At 58.2% G+C, this 16,808-nt stretch overlaps 1 protein-coding gene and 1 long non-coding RNA gene across 2 annotated transcripts in view; both read right to left on the reverse strand.

Moving 5' to 3' along the window:
• Positions 1-16,808, reverse strand: part of LOC135976848 (uncharacterized) — a 1,653,704-nt gene that overhangs the window by 190,426 nt on the left and 1,446,470 nt on the right. The gene's annotated exons all lie outside the window — the stretch shown is intronic.
• Positions 10,779-16,092, reverse strand: LOC135976878 (uncharacterized). Its single transcript, XM_065574625.1, has one exon. It carries the CDS (start codon positions 16,090-16,092, stop codon positions 15,124-15,126), a length of 969 nt encoding a protein of 322 aa, XP_065430697.1. The 3' UTR covers positions 10,779-15,123.

Consider the following 16,808-nt stretch of genomic DNA (forward strand, 5'->3'; position numbering starts at 1 on the left):
TCTCCAGCTATGATCATGTGTCCATAAAAACCTGGGAGTCTTGAATAGTCACATGTTTGAATGTGGAACTTATCTGACAGTAGAGTAAAAATGCATCGCGCAGAAGAGGAAGATTTGGGGAATCGATTGGTCGAGGCGTCATAACTAGGACTTGGATTTCAAAGGGTCCTAAAAGTGCTGGGTGTGAAAATCCTATCGCAGTTTGTTGGGAAATAGGGACAAATGCTCTCAGCTTCCTTTGAAAAATAACCAAATGCAACACTAGTTCGAACGGCCTCATGAAAGGAGACGTCAGGTCCCAAACGCCTCTGCCCTCAATACAAACATAGGTTTTCACATGATGCTAGCCTGTTCACTAGCTAGATACTCTTCTCTCTAAGGGCCTGACCCACAGTCCGCTAAAGCCAAGAGTAGGTCTTTACGTTCCCTTCAACAGATGGTAGCTCAGCCCTGACACCTGGAGGGATGTGACTCCAGTCCCTTCCCGGGAGCCTGTTGGACCCAGCTCATACCGTAGCAGCACCTGGCTGGGCTGGATCCGACAGGAGCCGGGAGAGGGGAGTGGCTGGTGCTGTATCACCACGAGGGGAACAGGCTACAGCAAGTACTAGGCCTCCTCCATCCAGGGCTGATTCCCAGCCTCCAAGGACAGCACCAACTTCTGCCTGCAAATAACCAGCTCAAGTTGGTGAGTGGCTAGCGGAGAGCGGAGCAGATAGCAGGGCGGCTGGCAGAGAGGAGCAGAGAGCAGAGTGGAGCAGATAGCAGAGCAGATAGGAGGATGGCTGGTGGAGAGCAGAGTGGAGTGGATAGCAGGGTGGCTGGTGGAGAGCAGATCGGAGCGGAGCAGATAGCATGGCGGCTGGCGGAGAGCAGATCGGAGCGGAGCAGATAGCAGGACAGCTGGCGGAGAGCAGAGCAGAGTGGAGCGGATAGCAGGACGGCTGGCGGAGAGCAGAGCGGAGCGGAGCTGATAGCAGGGCGGCTGGTGGAGAGCAGAGAGGAGCGGAGCAGATAGCAGGGCGGCTGGCGGAGAGCAGAGCGGAGCGGAGCAGATAGCAGGACAGCTGGCGGAAAGCAGAGAGGAGCGGAGCAGATAGCAGGGCGGCTGGCGGAGAGCAGAGAGGAGCGGAGCAGATAGCAGGGCGGCTGGCGGAGAGCAGAGCGGAGCAGAGCAGATAGCAGGGCGGCTGGCGGAGAGCAGAGCGGAGCGGAGCAGATAGCAGGACAGCTGGCGGAGAGCAGAGCGGAGCGGAGCTGATAGCAGGGCGGCTGGTGGAGAGCAGAGAGGAGCGGAGCAGATAGCAGGGCGGCTGGCGGAGAGCAGAGCGGAGCGGAGCAGATAGCAGGACAGCTGGCGGAGAGCAGAGCGGAGCGGAGCTGATACCAGGGCGGCTGGTGGAGAGCAGAGAGGAGCGGAGCAGATAGCAGGGCGGCTGGCGGAGAGCAGAGCGGAGCGGAGCAGATAGCAGGGCGGCTGGCGGAGAGCAGAGCGGAGCGGAGCAGATAGCAGGACAGCTGGCGGAGAGCAGAGCGGAGCGGAGCTGATAGCAGGGCGGCTGGTGGAGAGCAGAGCGGAGCGGAGCAGATAGCAGGGCAGCTGGTGGAGAGCGGAGCGGAGCGGAGCAGATAGCAGGGCAGCTGGTGGAGAGCAGAGCGGAGGGGAGCAGATAGCAGGACGGCTGGTGGAGAGCGGAGCGGAGCGGAGCAGATAGCAGGGCAGCTGGTGGAGAGCAGAGCGGAGCGGAGCAGATAGCAGGACGGCTGGTGGAGAGCAGATCGGAGCAGATAGCAGGGTGGCTGGCGGAGAGCAGAGCGGAGCAGATAGCAGGACAGCTGGCGGAGAGCAGTGTGGATAGGAGGACAGCTGGTGGAGAGCAGAGCGGAGCGGAGCAGATAGCAGGGCAGCTGGTGGAGGGCAGAGCAGAGCGGATAGCAGGACGGCTGGCGGAGAGCAGAGCGGAGCGGAGCAGATAGCAGGGCGGCCAGTGGAGAGCAGAGCGGAGCAGATAGCAGGGCGGCTGGTGGAGAGCAGAGCGGAGCGGATAGCAGGGCGGCTGGTGGAGAGCAGAGCGGAGTGGATAGCAGGACGGCTGGTGGAGAGCAGAGCAGAGCAGAGCAGATAGCAGGGCGGCCAGTGGAGAGCAGAGCGGAGCGGATAGCAGGGCGGCTGGTGGAGAGCAGAGCGGAGCGGATAGCAGGGCGGCTGGTGGAGAGCAGAGTGGAGCGGATAGCAGGGCGGCTGGTGGAGAGCAGAGCAGAGCGGAGCAGATAGCAGGGCGGCCAGTGGAGAGCAGAGCGGAGCGGATAGCAGGGCGGCTGGTGGAGAGCAGAGTGGAGCAGATAGCAGGGTGGCTGGCGGAGAGCAGAGCGGAGCAGATAGCAGGACAGCTGGCGGAGAGCAGTGTGGATAGGAGGACAGCTGGTGGAGAGCAGAGCGGAGCGGAGCAGATAGCAGGGCAGCTGGTGGAGGGCAGAGCAGAGCGGATAGCAGGACGGCTGGCGGAGAGCAGAGCGGAGCGGAGCAGATAGCAGGGCGGCCAGTGGAGAGCAGAGCGGAGCAGATAGCAGGGCGGCTGGTGGAGAGCAGAGCGGAGCGGATAGCAGGGCGGCTGGTGGAGAGCAGAGCGGAGTGGATAGCAGGACGGCTGGTGGAGAGCAGAGCAGAGCAGAGCAGATAGCAGGGCGGCCAGTGGAGAGCAGAGCGGAGCGGATAGCAGGGCGGCTGGTGGAGAGCAGAGCGGAGCGGATAGCAGGGCGGCTGGTGGAGAGCAGAGTGGAGCGGATAGCAGGGCGGCTGGTGGAGAGCAGAGCAGAGCGGAGCAGATAGCAGGGCGGCCAGTGGAGAGCAGAGCGGAGCGGATAGCAGGGCGGCTGGTGGAGAGCAGAGTGGAGCAGATAGCAGGGCGGCTGGTGGAGAGCAGAGCGGAGCGGATAGCAGGACGGCTGGTGGAGAGCAGAGCAGAGCAGAGCAGATAGCAGGATGGCTGGCGGAGAGCAGTGTGGATAGGAGGACGGCTGGTGGAGAGCAGAGCAGAGCGGAGCAGATAGCAGGACGGCTGGCGGAGAGGTGCAGCTGGCAGTGAAGATTGCAGCAGAACCCCATGGAGAGGTGTGGCACTCAGCCATCAACACGAGCAGCGGCACATGTAAGATGCCCCCCCATACCTCCCCCACTTCCACCCAGGCTGGGAGGTAAACTTTGCAGAGGAACTTCTGAACTCTGGGAGCTGCACTGACCAAGGTCAGAAACTGTGGGTGGGGTGACTGTTGGGTTGCAGGACTTAAGACCCTGAGGGGAAAAGGACACTGCCTGACTTACTTGGGGGTGGGTCTTTGCTCATGGTTTGTGTTATGAATCCTGTTTGTGGTGTTTCCCCAACATAATGCCGCATTGTTTCCCTCCTTTATTAAAAGGCTTTTGCTACACTCAGACTCTGTGCTTGCGAGAGGGGAAGTATTGCCTCCTAGAGGCGCCCGGGGTGTGTGTGTGTGTGTAATTGTCCCAGGTCACTTGGTGGGGGCTGACGCCGGTTTTGCATTGTGTTATTGAAACGGAACCCCTAGGTACTGCACCCAGCCCTTGTGGCTGCCAACTCTGACGGGCAGAAGGGTTACATGCGTACTACGCTGATCCCGTCAAAGGGCGATTCACCATCTCCAGGGACAATCCCAACAACACGGTTTATTTGCAAATGAACAACCTGAAGCCCGAGGACACCGCCCGGTATTACTGCGGAAGGCGCACAGTGAACTGAAACCTATAAACGATAATACAGAAACACCAGCTTCGGATTCCCCCTTATCCCATGGGCCGCAGATCCATAAACAAGACCCCACTGGGCGGGTGCAGGAATGGGAAGGGTCACCAGGCCAGGAATAAAGTCTGGTTTTATGTCTCTCATTCCCAGGCTATATCCCTCTTGTTGCCCATGGCTCCATAGTGTCCGTGCCAGGATTTTGAAGGGAAACTAATGGATTGCAGCAGCTCTTTCTGATTCAAAAAATAACCCAGCGGAGACTGTCAGTCGGCCCCAGGGTCACTTATTAAGGTCATGTGTGAAGGGGTGTGGGAATATTAATGGCAAAGGGAGTGACTCCCAATTGTGATGGGAATGGCAACATGAGAGTCAGCGTGAAAGGTCATAGATATAGGAATGTAGGTGGGGAAGGCAATATTTATTATTGTTGTCCCTCAGTGGTCCATCATGGGGGTGGGATTTTGAAGCCTTCATGACACAATAGAACTTTCAGCATAAAAAGGAGAAAGTTACTGTCTACCATTTATTACTTTTTCTTCTTCTTCTTCCTTATTAGTGGTAGTGGAGTAGTTGGTGGTTGTGGTCCTAGCGCTTAGGGTCTCCAGCCATTGTCCCAGGCACGGTACAAACACAGACCGTAAGACCTCTCTCTATCCCACTTAGTTTACAATTCTAGCGTAAATGGGGAGTGGAGCGTGAATGGGAATAGGAGTGTGAATATCAATAGTGAATAATAATCTCCCTTCGGTGCTCCCTGAATCCTCCCTCGACTCTCCCCTAAAGAAAGAACAGGAGTACTTGTGGCACCTTAGAGACTAACAAATTTATTAGAGCATAAGCTTTCGTGGGCTACAACCCACTTCTTCGGATGCATAAGAAGTGGGTTGTAGCCCACGAAAGCTTATGCTCTAATAAATTTGTTAGTCTCTAAGGTGCCACAAATACTCCTGTTCTTTTTGAGGATACAGACTAACACGGCTGCTACCCTGAAACCTGTCCCCTAAAGAAAGAGTCCCAGGCATGCTGCTCTCAGCGCGCTAATGTCAGGAAGGCTCAACTGCAAAACCTTTACTCTGTCCTCAGCCCTCCCCCCACAGCGTCTCCCACCTGCACCCACAGGCGGGCCCCCAGCCCTGTTAAACAGCACAAGCCAGGCTTGCTCAGATCACATTCCTAATGTCCCGGATCATTTCAATGTAGCCGGTCACTGCTGGGAAGGGAAAGGGGCTTCCATCCCAAATCCCTCCCAGCACCATGGGAAATCTTCCCTCTCCAGCGGCTGTCCCAGCCCAAAGATCCCTGCGCACGACCCCTCCCCAAACACCGACCCCACTGACAGTACGTTGCATGGCCCCTTTGCGCATGGGACGGGGCTCCAAATCTGAGTTCTCCCCCCACCCCCGATATCACCTGACAATGACCGGGCCCTCAGTTCCTGTGGGAGGAAATACAGTCACTGCAGGGAGCTGTTCCTTCCTCCCAGGGGTCCCAAAGTGCCAGGAGGACCCCAGTGCCCTGTGCCTGGCGCTGCACAGACATACAGGACGGGACAGTCTGACTCCTGCCTCCGGAGACCTGGTGTAAGCGGGGGAATGGTCCTGCTATTGTGGGGAACTTTCCTGGCTTCTGCACTACCCCGGTGAAATGGGCGAGCGGAAGGATCTGAGTCCTCGCTCCCACTTCCTTTACCCAGAGGCCTCCCTGCCCTTGAGGACTCTCCTTCCCTCTCCTGTCTGGCAGAGTCCCCATAACCCCGACCAGGCTGGGCCCAGGATTCCTGGGGGGCTCGACCCCCAACCTTGCTGTGGTCACTTAGGACGGGGGCTAGGGTGTCCCCACTCCGGGGTACCCTCTCTGCACTGGGCACCTCCCTGACCCACGGATCATTGCATACAATTTAAAGCAAATACAAGTTATTTAATCAGCAATTAATTAAAAAAGGAATAAGGCACAATGGGAAAGGTTAAAGGAAAACACATCACCCCGCTCTGTGGCAGGGAACATGACGAACAATGTCTCTGGACGTTAGGGCACTTCACAGTCTGTTCCTCGTAGGTCCCAGGTCTCCTGCCCAGGCCCTGGCCGTGCTGCAGGGATGCTGCGGGTCGGACACTTGCTCTGGGGGTGGCCACACGCCTCCGGGCTTTGGGTGGTGGGACCCTTCTTCCCGTTAAGATCCCTCTCCCAGTCTGGCCTGCAAGGACCCTTGGCTGGGGGTGTCTTTCTGCGCTGGGCCCTTTGCCCAGGGTCCCCCCCTTGGCTGGCCCCAGTTGCTCACCGCACCCGGCTCCAGACTGCTCCAGCTCCAGCCCCAGCCCCACTGTTCTAGCTCCGGCTCCACTCAGCCTCAGCACTGACGCTGCTGCTGCTCTGCCTCCAGCCCCGGGCTGCTTCTCTGGCCCCTCCGGCTGGCCCGGCCCTGCTCCCGGCACAGGGTCTCCTCTCCCTGGGCTGGGTCTCTGGGACTGCTCCCAGCTCTGCTCCCCGGGCTGCTTGTCTGGCCCCTCTGGCTGGCCCGGCTCTGCTCCCCAGCTCAGCTCGGGCCCCTGCTCTCTCCTTAGCTCTGCCCCCCGCTGTCTGACCCAGGCAATCCCAGCTCACAGGGAGACGGGACCCCCCCCGGCCTCCTGACTCTCTCATTAGCCTGCCGCCCTGTCCATCAGGCTCAGAGGCTGAGGCTGACCTGGAGCATTGGCCTCTCCCCATTCTTAGGGTTACCATTCATCCGGATTTACCCAGACATGTCCTCCTTTTTGTGCTAAAAATAGCGTCCGGGGGGAATTTGTAAATCACTCAAAATGTCCGGGATTTCCCCCCCTCCCCCGGCAGAGCAGAGCGAGCGGCTGGGAGGGCTGCAGGAAAGTCCCGGGCTGGACTCCAGAGCAGCTGTAGAGGAGCTCCGCCCCCGCTCCCTCCCTGCATTCTGAGCCGGCAGCTCCTCCTCCCCGGCAGCACTGTGCAGGGCCAGGGATCGGGTTGTGTATTGTGCTGGGGAGCGCAGCCACGTGTCCGGCTCGCACAGAGCCCAACACCCTGTTCTGAGCAGCAGGGTAAGGGGGCCAGGGGGCAGGAGAAGGGGCAGGGAGGTTCTGGAGGGGGCAGTCAAGAAACGGGGAGGGGGCTTTTGGGGGGGAGTGGAGAAAGTTTTGGGCAGTCAGGGTACAGGTAGGGGGTAGGGTCCTGGAGGGAGGTGGGGGGGGTCTTAGGAGGGGGCAGTTAGGGGACAAGGAACAGGGAGGCTTAGGTAGGGGGTGGGGTTGTGGAGGTCAGTTAGGAGCAGGGGTCCCAGGAGGGGGCAGTCAGGGGACAAGGAGCAGGGGGGTGGGGGGCTGGGAGTTCTGGGGGGGAGCTGTCAGGGGGCAGGAGTGGGGAGAGGGATCGGAGCAGTCAGGGGACAGGGAGCAGAGGGGTTTAGATGGGTTGGGAGTTCTGGGGGGGGGGCTGTCAGGGGGTGGGGAGTGGTTGGATGGAGCGTGGGAGTCCCAGGGGTCTGTCTGGGGGTGGGGGTGTGGATAAGGGTTGGGGCAGTCAGGGGACAAGAGGCAGGGAGGCTTAGATAGGGAGTGGAGTCCTGGGGGGCAGTTAGGGGCAGGGGTCCCAGGAGGGGGCAGTCAGGGGACAAGGAACGGGGGGAGGGTTGGGGGTTCTGGGGGGGCGGGAAGTGGGAGGGGCAGGGGCGGGGCTAGGGCGGGGCTCCTCCCGTCCTCTTTTTTGCTTGCTGAAATATGGTAACCCTAGAACGGTTCTCTCTTTGAAACTCCAGTCAGAAAAAAAACCTGGCAGAACACCTCGTTAGTATTGAACGGGCCCAGAGGAGCTCGTTAGTCTCCTCTCTGCCAGTATGAGTACATCTCCCTTCCAACAGGGTCATGCCTTTTACAATACACACATTTATGCAGTTGTCACAGTTCAGGGCAACTGCAGCACCTATATCTCCCCTCAGTGGTCCAGCAAGGGAACCCACTCTGAGCCTTCCAGCTCCCTAGCTGTTGCCTCTCTTGGGTAGAGCTAGGGTTACCATATGTCCGGATTTTGCCGGACATGTCCGGCTTTTTGGGCCTCAAATCCCCGTCCAGGGGGAAATCCCAAAAAGCCGGACATGTCTGGGAAAATAGGGAGGGCCCGGTGGGGCTCGGCCGGGGTCCGGGGCCGGGGGTGCTCGGCCGGGGCCGGCGGTGCGGGACCGGGCCGGGGCCGCTTGGCCAGGAGCTGGGGACCGGGCCGGGGCCGGCGGTGCTGGGCCGGCGCTGGCCCGGGGCCGGCGGTGCTCGGCCAGGGGTGTTGGGCCGGGGGCCAGCACTGGCCCGGAGGCGGGGGTGCTCGGCTGGGGGCCGGGGGCCGGGGCCGGTGGTGCTTGGCTGGGGATGCTCGGCCGGGGGCCGGGGGCTGGCCCGGGGCCGGGGGTGCTCGGCCGGGGCCGGCGGTGCTCAGCCGGGGGCGGGGCCGGCGGTGCAGGCCGGGGGTGTTGGGCGGGGGGTGCTCAGCCGGGGGCGGGGCCGGCGGTGCTCGGCCGGGGCCGGCGTCCCAGGGCCCGAGCCGAGCCGGGCAGGAGACGCCGGGGCCAGAGCCTCTTGGCCTGGGCTGCTCGGCCGCACCCCGCCCCAGCCCCAGCTTACCTGCTGCCTCCCTGTTTCAGGCTTCCCGCGAACATTTGATTCGCGGGAAGCAGGGGAGGGGGAGGAGCAGGGGACAGAGCATTCAGGGGAAGGGGCAGAGTTGGGGCGGGGACTTTTGGGAAAGGGGCGGAGTTGGGGCGGGGCCGGGGCGGAGTTGGGGCGGGCCCCGGGCCCCATGGAGTGTCCTCCTTTTTTAAAATGAAAATATGGTAACCCTACCCATTCTTTTAGTGCTGGGAGCTGGCCAAGCAAAACACCCACTGAATGTCAGTAAGGGGACAACAGTCCCTTACACTAGGGCGAGCCAATCAGATCACTGGCAGGAGGAGTGTGTGTCTCTTACAAGGCGGGGGCATGCAAATGAGGGAGACGGTTTCCTGTTTAAATCTGCGCCGCTCTCTGCCCAGGCTGCCGCCGGAGACAGGATCCGCAGCCCCTGGCTCTGAGCAGTTACCAGCCGGTCGCCTGAGAACTTTCCGCTCCAGCACCAGGAAAGATGAGATTTTTGCTCCTTTTAAATTTGGCGGCAGCAGCTTTAGAAGGTACGTTCCTCCCTCCGAATAACCGGCAGAGTTAGAAGAATATTGTGTTATTGCTATTTCTATACCGATAGTAATGGTCTGTCTTTATTCACAGGTGTCCAGTCCCAGGTCCAGCTGGTGGAGTCTGGAGGAGGTGTGAAAAGGCCTGGAGACTCTCTCCGCCTCTCCTGCAGAGCTTCTGGGTTCACCTTCAGCGATTCCTACCTGAGCTGGCTCCGACAGGCTCCCGGAAAGGGACTAGAATGGGTCGGTGATATAAACCCCGATGGGAGTGATATACGCTACCTTGATTCAGTGAAAGGCCGATTCACCATCTCCAGGGATAATTCCAAGAGTGAGCTGTATCTGCAAATGTCCGGCCTGAAACCTGAGGACATCGCCACCTATTACTGTGTGAGAGACACAGTCAAACTCCCTTCTCCCGGCAGCCGTGCAGGGGCAGCAGTGACAGTCACCCCCCTTCAGGCTTAGACAGGAGACCCGGCAACTGGGTGAATGTAACACAAACCTACCGTTTGTGTTACATTCACCCTGCTGTTACTCACACCTTCTTGTCACCTGTTTGAAATGGGCCATCCTGATTATCACTACAAAAGTTTTTTTTCTCCTGCTGATAGTAGCTCAGTTTAATTGCTTTGTCTCGTTAGAGTTGGTAAGGCAACCCCCAACTTTTCATGTTCTCTGCATATATATCTCTCCCTACTGTATTTTCCACTCCATGCATCAGATGAAGTGGGATTTAGTCCATGAAAGCTTATGCCCAAATAAATTTGTTAATCTCAAAGGTGCCACAAGGACTCCCGGTTCTTTCTACTGTCAGTGTCTCCCTTTCCTTCCCAGAGCTCCGCTGAGCCTGCGGTGTGCAGTTCCATCGCTTCATCGGGGAACCCCAATCCGGAGTGAGTCCGGTTTTGAGTCACTCTCCCCTCGGAGACCTGGCACGTTGGCTCTCCCGGGGCCCATCTCGGTGTCAGACTCACAGGACAACCTCCGCCAGTGTACAGGAGACAAGCGCATTGCGGGACTGATCCAGTGCTAATGGGATCAGAGTCAATGGGATTTATCCCCCTGCCGTCATTGGGGTTTGCCTCACACCCAATGGATGGAGCGAATTCCTCATGGGGCCAAATCCTCCGCTAGTGTAAAGTCCCTGCAACTGCTTTCAGTATACGCGAGTTACTCCTGATTGACACCAGGGAGGCTCGGGCCCTTTCAGCAAACCGGGACGTTTATTGCATTAACGCAGCAGAAGGTGATTAGTTCATTATAACCGATGTGAGGCCCCTCACCGGGGCGTCTCTGCCCTTCACAAGCGGTTATTGCCTTTATCCCCACAACCCCGCCGGGAGGCCGGGGAACTCTCACAGCCCCTGGTTCCAAGAGGCTGGACTAAGGCAGAGAGATGGAGGCTGGGGTATGGAAATGAGCCATTCAGAGTCCAGGCGGGCTGTGGGGCAGAGATCACCCAGCGCCTGAATAAACCCCACGCCGCTGAGCCTGGGGATGTGGCACCGCTGGGACTTCCCAACGCGGCTCGAGGATTGTTTTCACCCACCTGCCATTGGGAAATCACAGCCTGGCCTCTGGTGTCAATGGGTGGAGCGGAGATTTCCCAGCCCACAATAAAGTTCCACAATGTCATGGAGCCATCATGGAGATAACAGACCCGCCCCTCAGCCCTCGATGACATCACTCAGCCCAGGGCTGGCACTCAGGGCATTGGGGCAGTCGTCTGACAGGGCTGGAGGAACGTTTTGTGGGCCCGGCGCCAAACATATTTGTGGTCCCCCATGGAGGCAATGGAGCCTTGTACGGGGGGTTGGTCCCCAGAGCGAGGGGCCAGCCGGAGGCAATGGGGCCTGGCATGACTGGGGCACTGTTTACAAACTGGCAGTTGCCAGATGCACAGTGCCCCGCCTGGCCCTGTGCTGCCAGAGTGCCCCTTCCCCTTGGGGGCGGGCCCATACTGCACCACACAGCCCCCCCTGCCAACACCGGAACACCCCTCCCCATTTCCCTATGGCCAGAGCCCCCCCAGACTCACTATGCCCTCCCCTCCCCCACAACTGCCCAGCACCCTGCACAACACCACCCTCGCCCAGCGCCCCCCTGCCCACAGCCCCACCACCAGGGCCGTCCTTAGGATTTATGGGGCCCTACACAGTATTATTAAACTGGTGCCCCTATGCCCGAGTTGGGGCACAGCCACCACCTCCGCCCGCAGACCCCCAGAAGACCCCCCCCCCAATGCTGACACACACTGAGCTTCATACGCAGCAGATGCGGCGGCAGCCGGGGATTGCAGCCCGGGAGGGAGGGACGAGGCACCAAAGGACACCGAGCCGCCCGGCCCGTCTCACGGCAGCGGAGCGTCACAGTTCACTACAGATCCCCGTGTACCCTCTCCCTTGTGCACAATGCGCCCGCCGGTGCATTCGGCTCTGGGAATATGGCCCTGTCTAAGGAGACTGCAGCACGCGCTGCGTGTGCGGGAGCCGACCCGCCCTTACCTGCTGGCCCGGTGGTGGCCCAAATTTTCCAGTGCCCTAAGGACGGCCCTGCCCACCGCAACTGCCTAGTACCCCACACAGAAGCTCCATTCCCTAGTGCCCCAACACAGACAGATCTTCCCTGTCACCTCACAGCCCAGCACCCCCCAAAGACCCACTCCCCACCCTCTGCCTCCTGGCCGCACTCACTGGCCCTGCTGGGAGGTGACTGTGTCTCTCGGGCTGAGCCGGCAGCGCAGCCAAGGCTGGTCCCAGGGCAGGGAATTGCTCCGGTCCTCGGGAGTGCTGCGATCAGCCAGGCCAGGGCCCACTCTGCTCGGGCTCCCTCAGGCCCCACTTCCCTGGAGCGGCCCAGGCAAGCTCCCCACACTGTCACCCCCACACATACACCTGTCTGAGACTGGCCAGGCTTCTGTACCAGTTCCACTTAGCTCAGTTCTGGGGAGACAGGCCATACCCGGAGCCGTAGGGGCACAGGGGTCCAGCCAGGGGGTGGAGAGGAGCAGGGGGTGGGGCCAGGGGGTGTAGAGGAGCCCTCGGCCTGAGGAGCAACTGATGGGTGGAGGGGAGCCAGTGGGGTCTCGGGGCGAAGGGCAAGTGGAGCGGGCTGTGGCCCCTTCTGAGCATGGGCCCAGCTCCATGGAGCCGCTGGTGCCATTGTAAACCCGACACTGGGGTTGTAGAAAGGAACATGACGGGATTCATTGGGATAGCTCAGGGAAAGGTGGCTGCTGAGGGAGAAGCAGAGGCATGTTCGTGGAGGTTCAAGGGGACACTAGGGTCACAGAACGCAGGTCCCACTGAATCAGATTTGTCCCAGGACTTCCCAAAGTCTTCTGTGACACAGAAACCTCTTTGTGCCACCTGGCAGAAGGCAAGGGGGTGAGGGGGGGAGAGTTTTTCAGGGATCCCCTGGGTCAGGTATGTGCAGAACAATTCACTGAAGGATGGCAGCTAAGGTGTCTGCTGAGAGCCAGGAGTCATCAGCGTCTTTGTGAAATGTATGTAGGATCATGTTTAAGAAGTGACGTATTTATACTGGAAATTACGTCTTAAAGCTTTTGAAGTGAAAGGCAGGTCACCAGGTGGTGACATGCCTCGGACAGGTGCTTCTCTCTCTGTCTGATCATTGTGTGCTGTGATCTCAGCGTGTAAGTTTATTTTCATATACAGCCACCAGCTAATCAAGGTTGTGAAATCGACAAGCGACCGTGAAATCGACAAGAAGGCGCACACGGTATAGGAACAATGATCAAAGGACTCTTTTGCGATATCTGGGGTTGCAAAGAGACAGGCCGGATCCTTCTCCTAGGAAGCAAGTTGTGTGTTTGCCTAGGAACAGAAGGTCACAGCCAAGCAGGCCAGAAAGGATCTTTGGGGGAGCAACCCTCAGTCTTTGGTTAATTGCCTAGGCCCTAGGATATGGGCTGTGATTTTATTTGACATGTAACTTTTGGTTTCCAGTTACTCCTATTAGCTGTTATTGTAAATCTCCTCTTTGTTTAATCAACGTTTGCTTGCCTTCTCCCAGAGCAGCTCTCCGGGCTGTTTCAGTCGAGCGGGGATCTGAGGTGTAACCGGCACACCGGGCGGTGCTGTTCCTTGGGAGAAAACACAGCGAGTGTCCAGTGCCCAGGGGCTCCAGACAGAAGTTGCTTGGCAGACTTGGGAGCTGGAGTGCGCCTATCGCTAACCTGCAGAGGGACCGCGGGGTCGGCCCAGGCTGAGGTTTGACTGCTTGTGTCGCCTGTGGCTGGTGGAGGTGGGGAGCTGGCCCCTGGCTAGCCCAGGTGGCTCTCTCACGGGGAGAGCAGAGGGTAGCAGGGTGCCTCCCAGCCCTGGGTACCCCCGGGAAGTGTCACAGTGGAGTTCAGCAGTGCTGGGGGGGACAGAATTTAGGAATCATGTGGCACATTCATCCTCACGCCCCCCATGACTCAGAGCTCAGCTCCCCATACACACACCCATGATATGGATTTGCAGGGGGCCGAAAGGGTTCCCTAGGGAGGTGGTGGAATCTCCTTCCTTAGAGGTTTTTAAGGCCCGGCTTGACAAAGCCCTGGCTGGGGTGATTTAGTTGGGAATTGGTCCTGCTTTGAGCAGGGGGTTGGACTAGATATCTCCTGAGGGGAGCTGGAAAATGGGGTTACATTTGAAGTTTTTGCCCCCCCCCCGTGCAGTATTTCCATTCTGAAATGGTGCCTCATGCTCTGCTGAGTGGACCAGGCTCCCCGTCTGGACATCTCCCACGATGGACTGGCAGCTCCTCGCTTAGCAAGGGGAGGCCGTGCATCATGGCGGTTGTATGTCCATGGTGTATCACGGGAGTCTGACCAGGGCCTAGCCCAAAAGCACGAGTCACCCAACTACAGCTCCCATGAGGTTCCCTGGTGGCATTTGAGAATGGAAATATTTCGGATTTGGGACATACCCTTTTTGATGGTAAGTTTTTGACCAGCCGTCGTCTGGATGCTGCAGCTTCAGTCTCTTGAGCCCAGGGCCGCTGCTTCCACTAGGTGACCCTAAGCGGTTGCCTAGGGTGGCAGGATTTGGGGGGCGGCATTTTGCCACCTTCGGGGGGTCCATCTGCTCCGGGTCTTCTGTGGAAATTCGGCAGTGGATCCTTCACTCGCTCTGGGACCCCCCGCCGAAGTGCCCCAAAGACACGGAGCAGAAGGAACCCCACCGCCGAATGCTCAGAGGTGGAGCTGCCACCTAGGGCGGCAAAATCCCTGGCGCCGCTCCTGCCTGGGCCTCTTTTAATCCCTGACCAGGCTGCTGAAGGTGCCCGTGAAAAGGGCAGCTGAGTTGTGTTGACACCTGTCCTGCTGGTAACGGGACTGAGCCTCCCACACCTCGTCTCTGACGTCCCCTGGCGAGAGACCTGGCTGTGGTGTGGAAGAGGATCTAGGGTTCTGTCCGCTGAGCCCATTCGGTCGTGACAGAAACAGCTTCTAAGACCAAAGATGAGTCCAAGTTGATTCCATTTGACTAACCTTCGCCCCGGGATGCTCTCTCCATGTACAGGGTCGGCTGGTAGGTCCCTCTTCAGCAGATAGACGGATTTTTATTAAACTTTCCACCCAGACTGTAATGTACAGATCCCAGCTAGACAACAAACATCTGGATCATCACTGAGGGCATGTCTATGTTGCAGCAGCGACTCTCAGAGCTTGTGTCAACTGGCTCGGGCTTGTGGAGCTCATGCGACAAGGCTAAAAATAGCCGTGTAGACGTTCCATGCCAGGCTGGAAACCCAGCAAGGGGAGAGGGTCTCAGAGCCCGGACTCCGTCCTGGGTGTGAACGTCTACACTGCTATTTTTAGCCCAACAGCATGAGCCCCATGAACCCAAAGCAGTTGACCTTGGCTCTGCGACTCGCTGCCATGGGGTTATTTTTTTGCAATGTAGACATACCCCGAGTGGCCAGGTGAGCAGCCCTGGGCTTCAAAAACATCTGGAGCAGCAGTGTGTGTTATGGTCAGCGCTGGAGTTCATAAACATCTGGAGCATTAAGACAGGCAGTGCTGGAGTTCATAAACATCTGGAGCATTATTGAGTGTTCACATAGGGTGTGTCGAGGATTCATAAACATCTGGAGTATTTCAGATGGGCCGCATTTGGGTTCATACACATCTGGAACATTACTGAAGGTTTAAATAGGATATGGTTGGGGTAAGGAACCCAGGATTTCCTAGCCGTGGTGGGGCAGGATTGGAGACTGCCACGGGGCAGGCTGGATGTTCCTCAGGCCTTCGCCATCCTTTAGGAGGAAGGTGGGGTCTCCAGGAATGGTGGAGGTGCTCACATGTGGCAGGCTGGTGATCATCACAACCTCTGTCCGCATCGGGGGAGTGGCTGCTTGTGCCGGTGGCCCCTGGGAAGCCTGGCTGGCATAGCTGAGGGCCAGCTGCTCCAAACGTCTCTTCTTGAAGAAGGCCTGGGTGGTGGCGTGGAGCGGCTGCAGGATGCGAGGCACGGGTTTGCCTGGGTGCAGGAAGAAGTCGAAGCCGGAGCAGTCGGTGGGGTCACAGGATGGCTGCAGGGATGCCTCCCCTTCAGCTGGCCAGGTGAAAGGGAATGGCAGGGTGAAGTCCTCGGTCAGCACTCGGATGGCAAAGTCATCATCCTTGCCAAATTCCTTGTAGGCCCTCTGGATGCTGTGGAAATGCTCCTCCCACTTCTTGGTGTCTCCATCATAGATGTCTGGGAAGGACCCCGTCAGGCTCTTTACCAACACTGAGGGTGAGGACACTGTGGCATCCGTCAGGCTGTAGATGAGCCCTGGGTTGTGGCTTGGCAGGGCTGTCTGGTTGAAGATGGGTGGTGGGAGTAGCAGGAATTCTTGCTGGCCGCCCCCTCCTCTTCCTCCTTTGGCCTTGGAGGTGATGGCTGAGGCAGGAGCAGCTGGGTTCCCTCCATTGCCTGCACATGTACAACCAAAACATGGAGGTGAAAGTCCCAGGGAGGGGAACGAGGGAACAGGCAGTGTTGTGTGGAGGGGAGACCAACATGGGGCAGGAAAGGGAGTGGAGGAGCAGTGAGGGGATGGAGGATGGGGGTGAGAGGTAGAGAGACAGCAGAAGGGATGTAGGATGGGGTGGGTGGTCCAGAAGCAGAGAAGGTCTTGGTTGACTTGAGCATGGGCATGGTCCACCTCCATTGAGAGTGGGAGAGCCATCTGGCCTGCGTGTTATTCTACCATGCCCTCTTCTTAGTCAGCTCCAGAAACGACTGGGTCCCTCCCACACTCCATCCCCCATATTTACCATTCAGTACCTTGGCTCTGAGGTGAGTAACTGAACTGGCCTGGGGCTGAGGAAGCCATTACTCACATGGCCTAGCAGAACCTCCAGGGACTTGTTTACTACAATCGTCTGGGAAACGACAGGGGCTCTGGGGTGACATCACACAGGAGAAAGGAGAGGGGAGGTGATAGCTGAAGATAACACAGAACAGGAAAAGGGTTGCTGCACCACTAGAATGTAGAACTTGGTTACATACCCCTCTTTCTTGCACCTCCTCAGCTGAGCTCTTTGCCGAAGCACAGGCTTTTCACAGAATTGCACAGAGTGAAACCTCAGGGCTGTTACGCAAAACCCCGAACTTAGGTATTAACAGTTCCCAGGCAGCTTCAGAGAGAGACAGAGAGAGAGAGAGAGTCCAGTGCAATGTCTTATAAACTAACACTGAACATATGCAAACACTGCAAATAGTATCTGGTATACTTCTGAATCATTTTTAAACACAAGCTATTTGGTAGTAAATCTAGCCCTTATACAGCCTTCCCACTTTGGTGCTGTTGCATATATTTAAATACAAGCTTTCAACATAGCCTTTACACGTTAGCACACACATAGCAAACCTGGTGCTCTCTGA

This window comes from Chrysemys picta, chromosome 20 (genome assembly GCF_011386835.1).
Source record: "Chrysemys picta bellii isolate R12L10 chromosome 20, ASM1138683v2, whole genome shotgun sequence".
NCBI lineage: Eukaryota > Metazoa > Chordata > Testudines > Emydidae > Chrysemys > Chrysemys picta.

What these genes read in the sequence shown, in the direction of transcription:
- LOC135976878 (XM_065574625.1), bottom strand. Translation starts at nt 16,092, where the DNA reads ATGGAGGTGGACCATGCCCATGCTCAAGTCAACCAAGACCTTCTCTGC.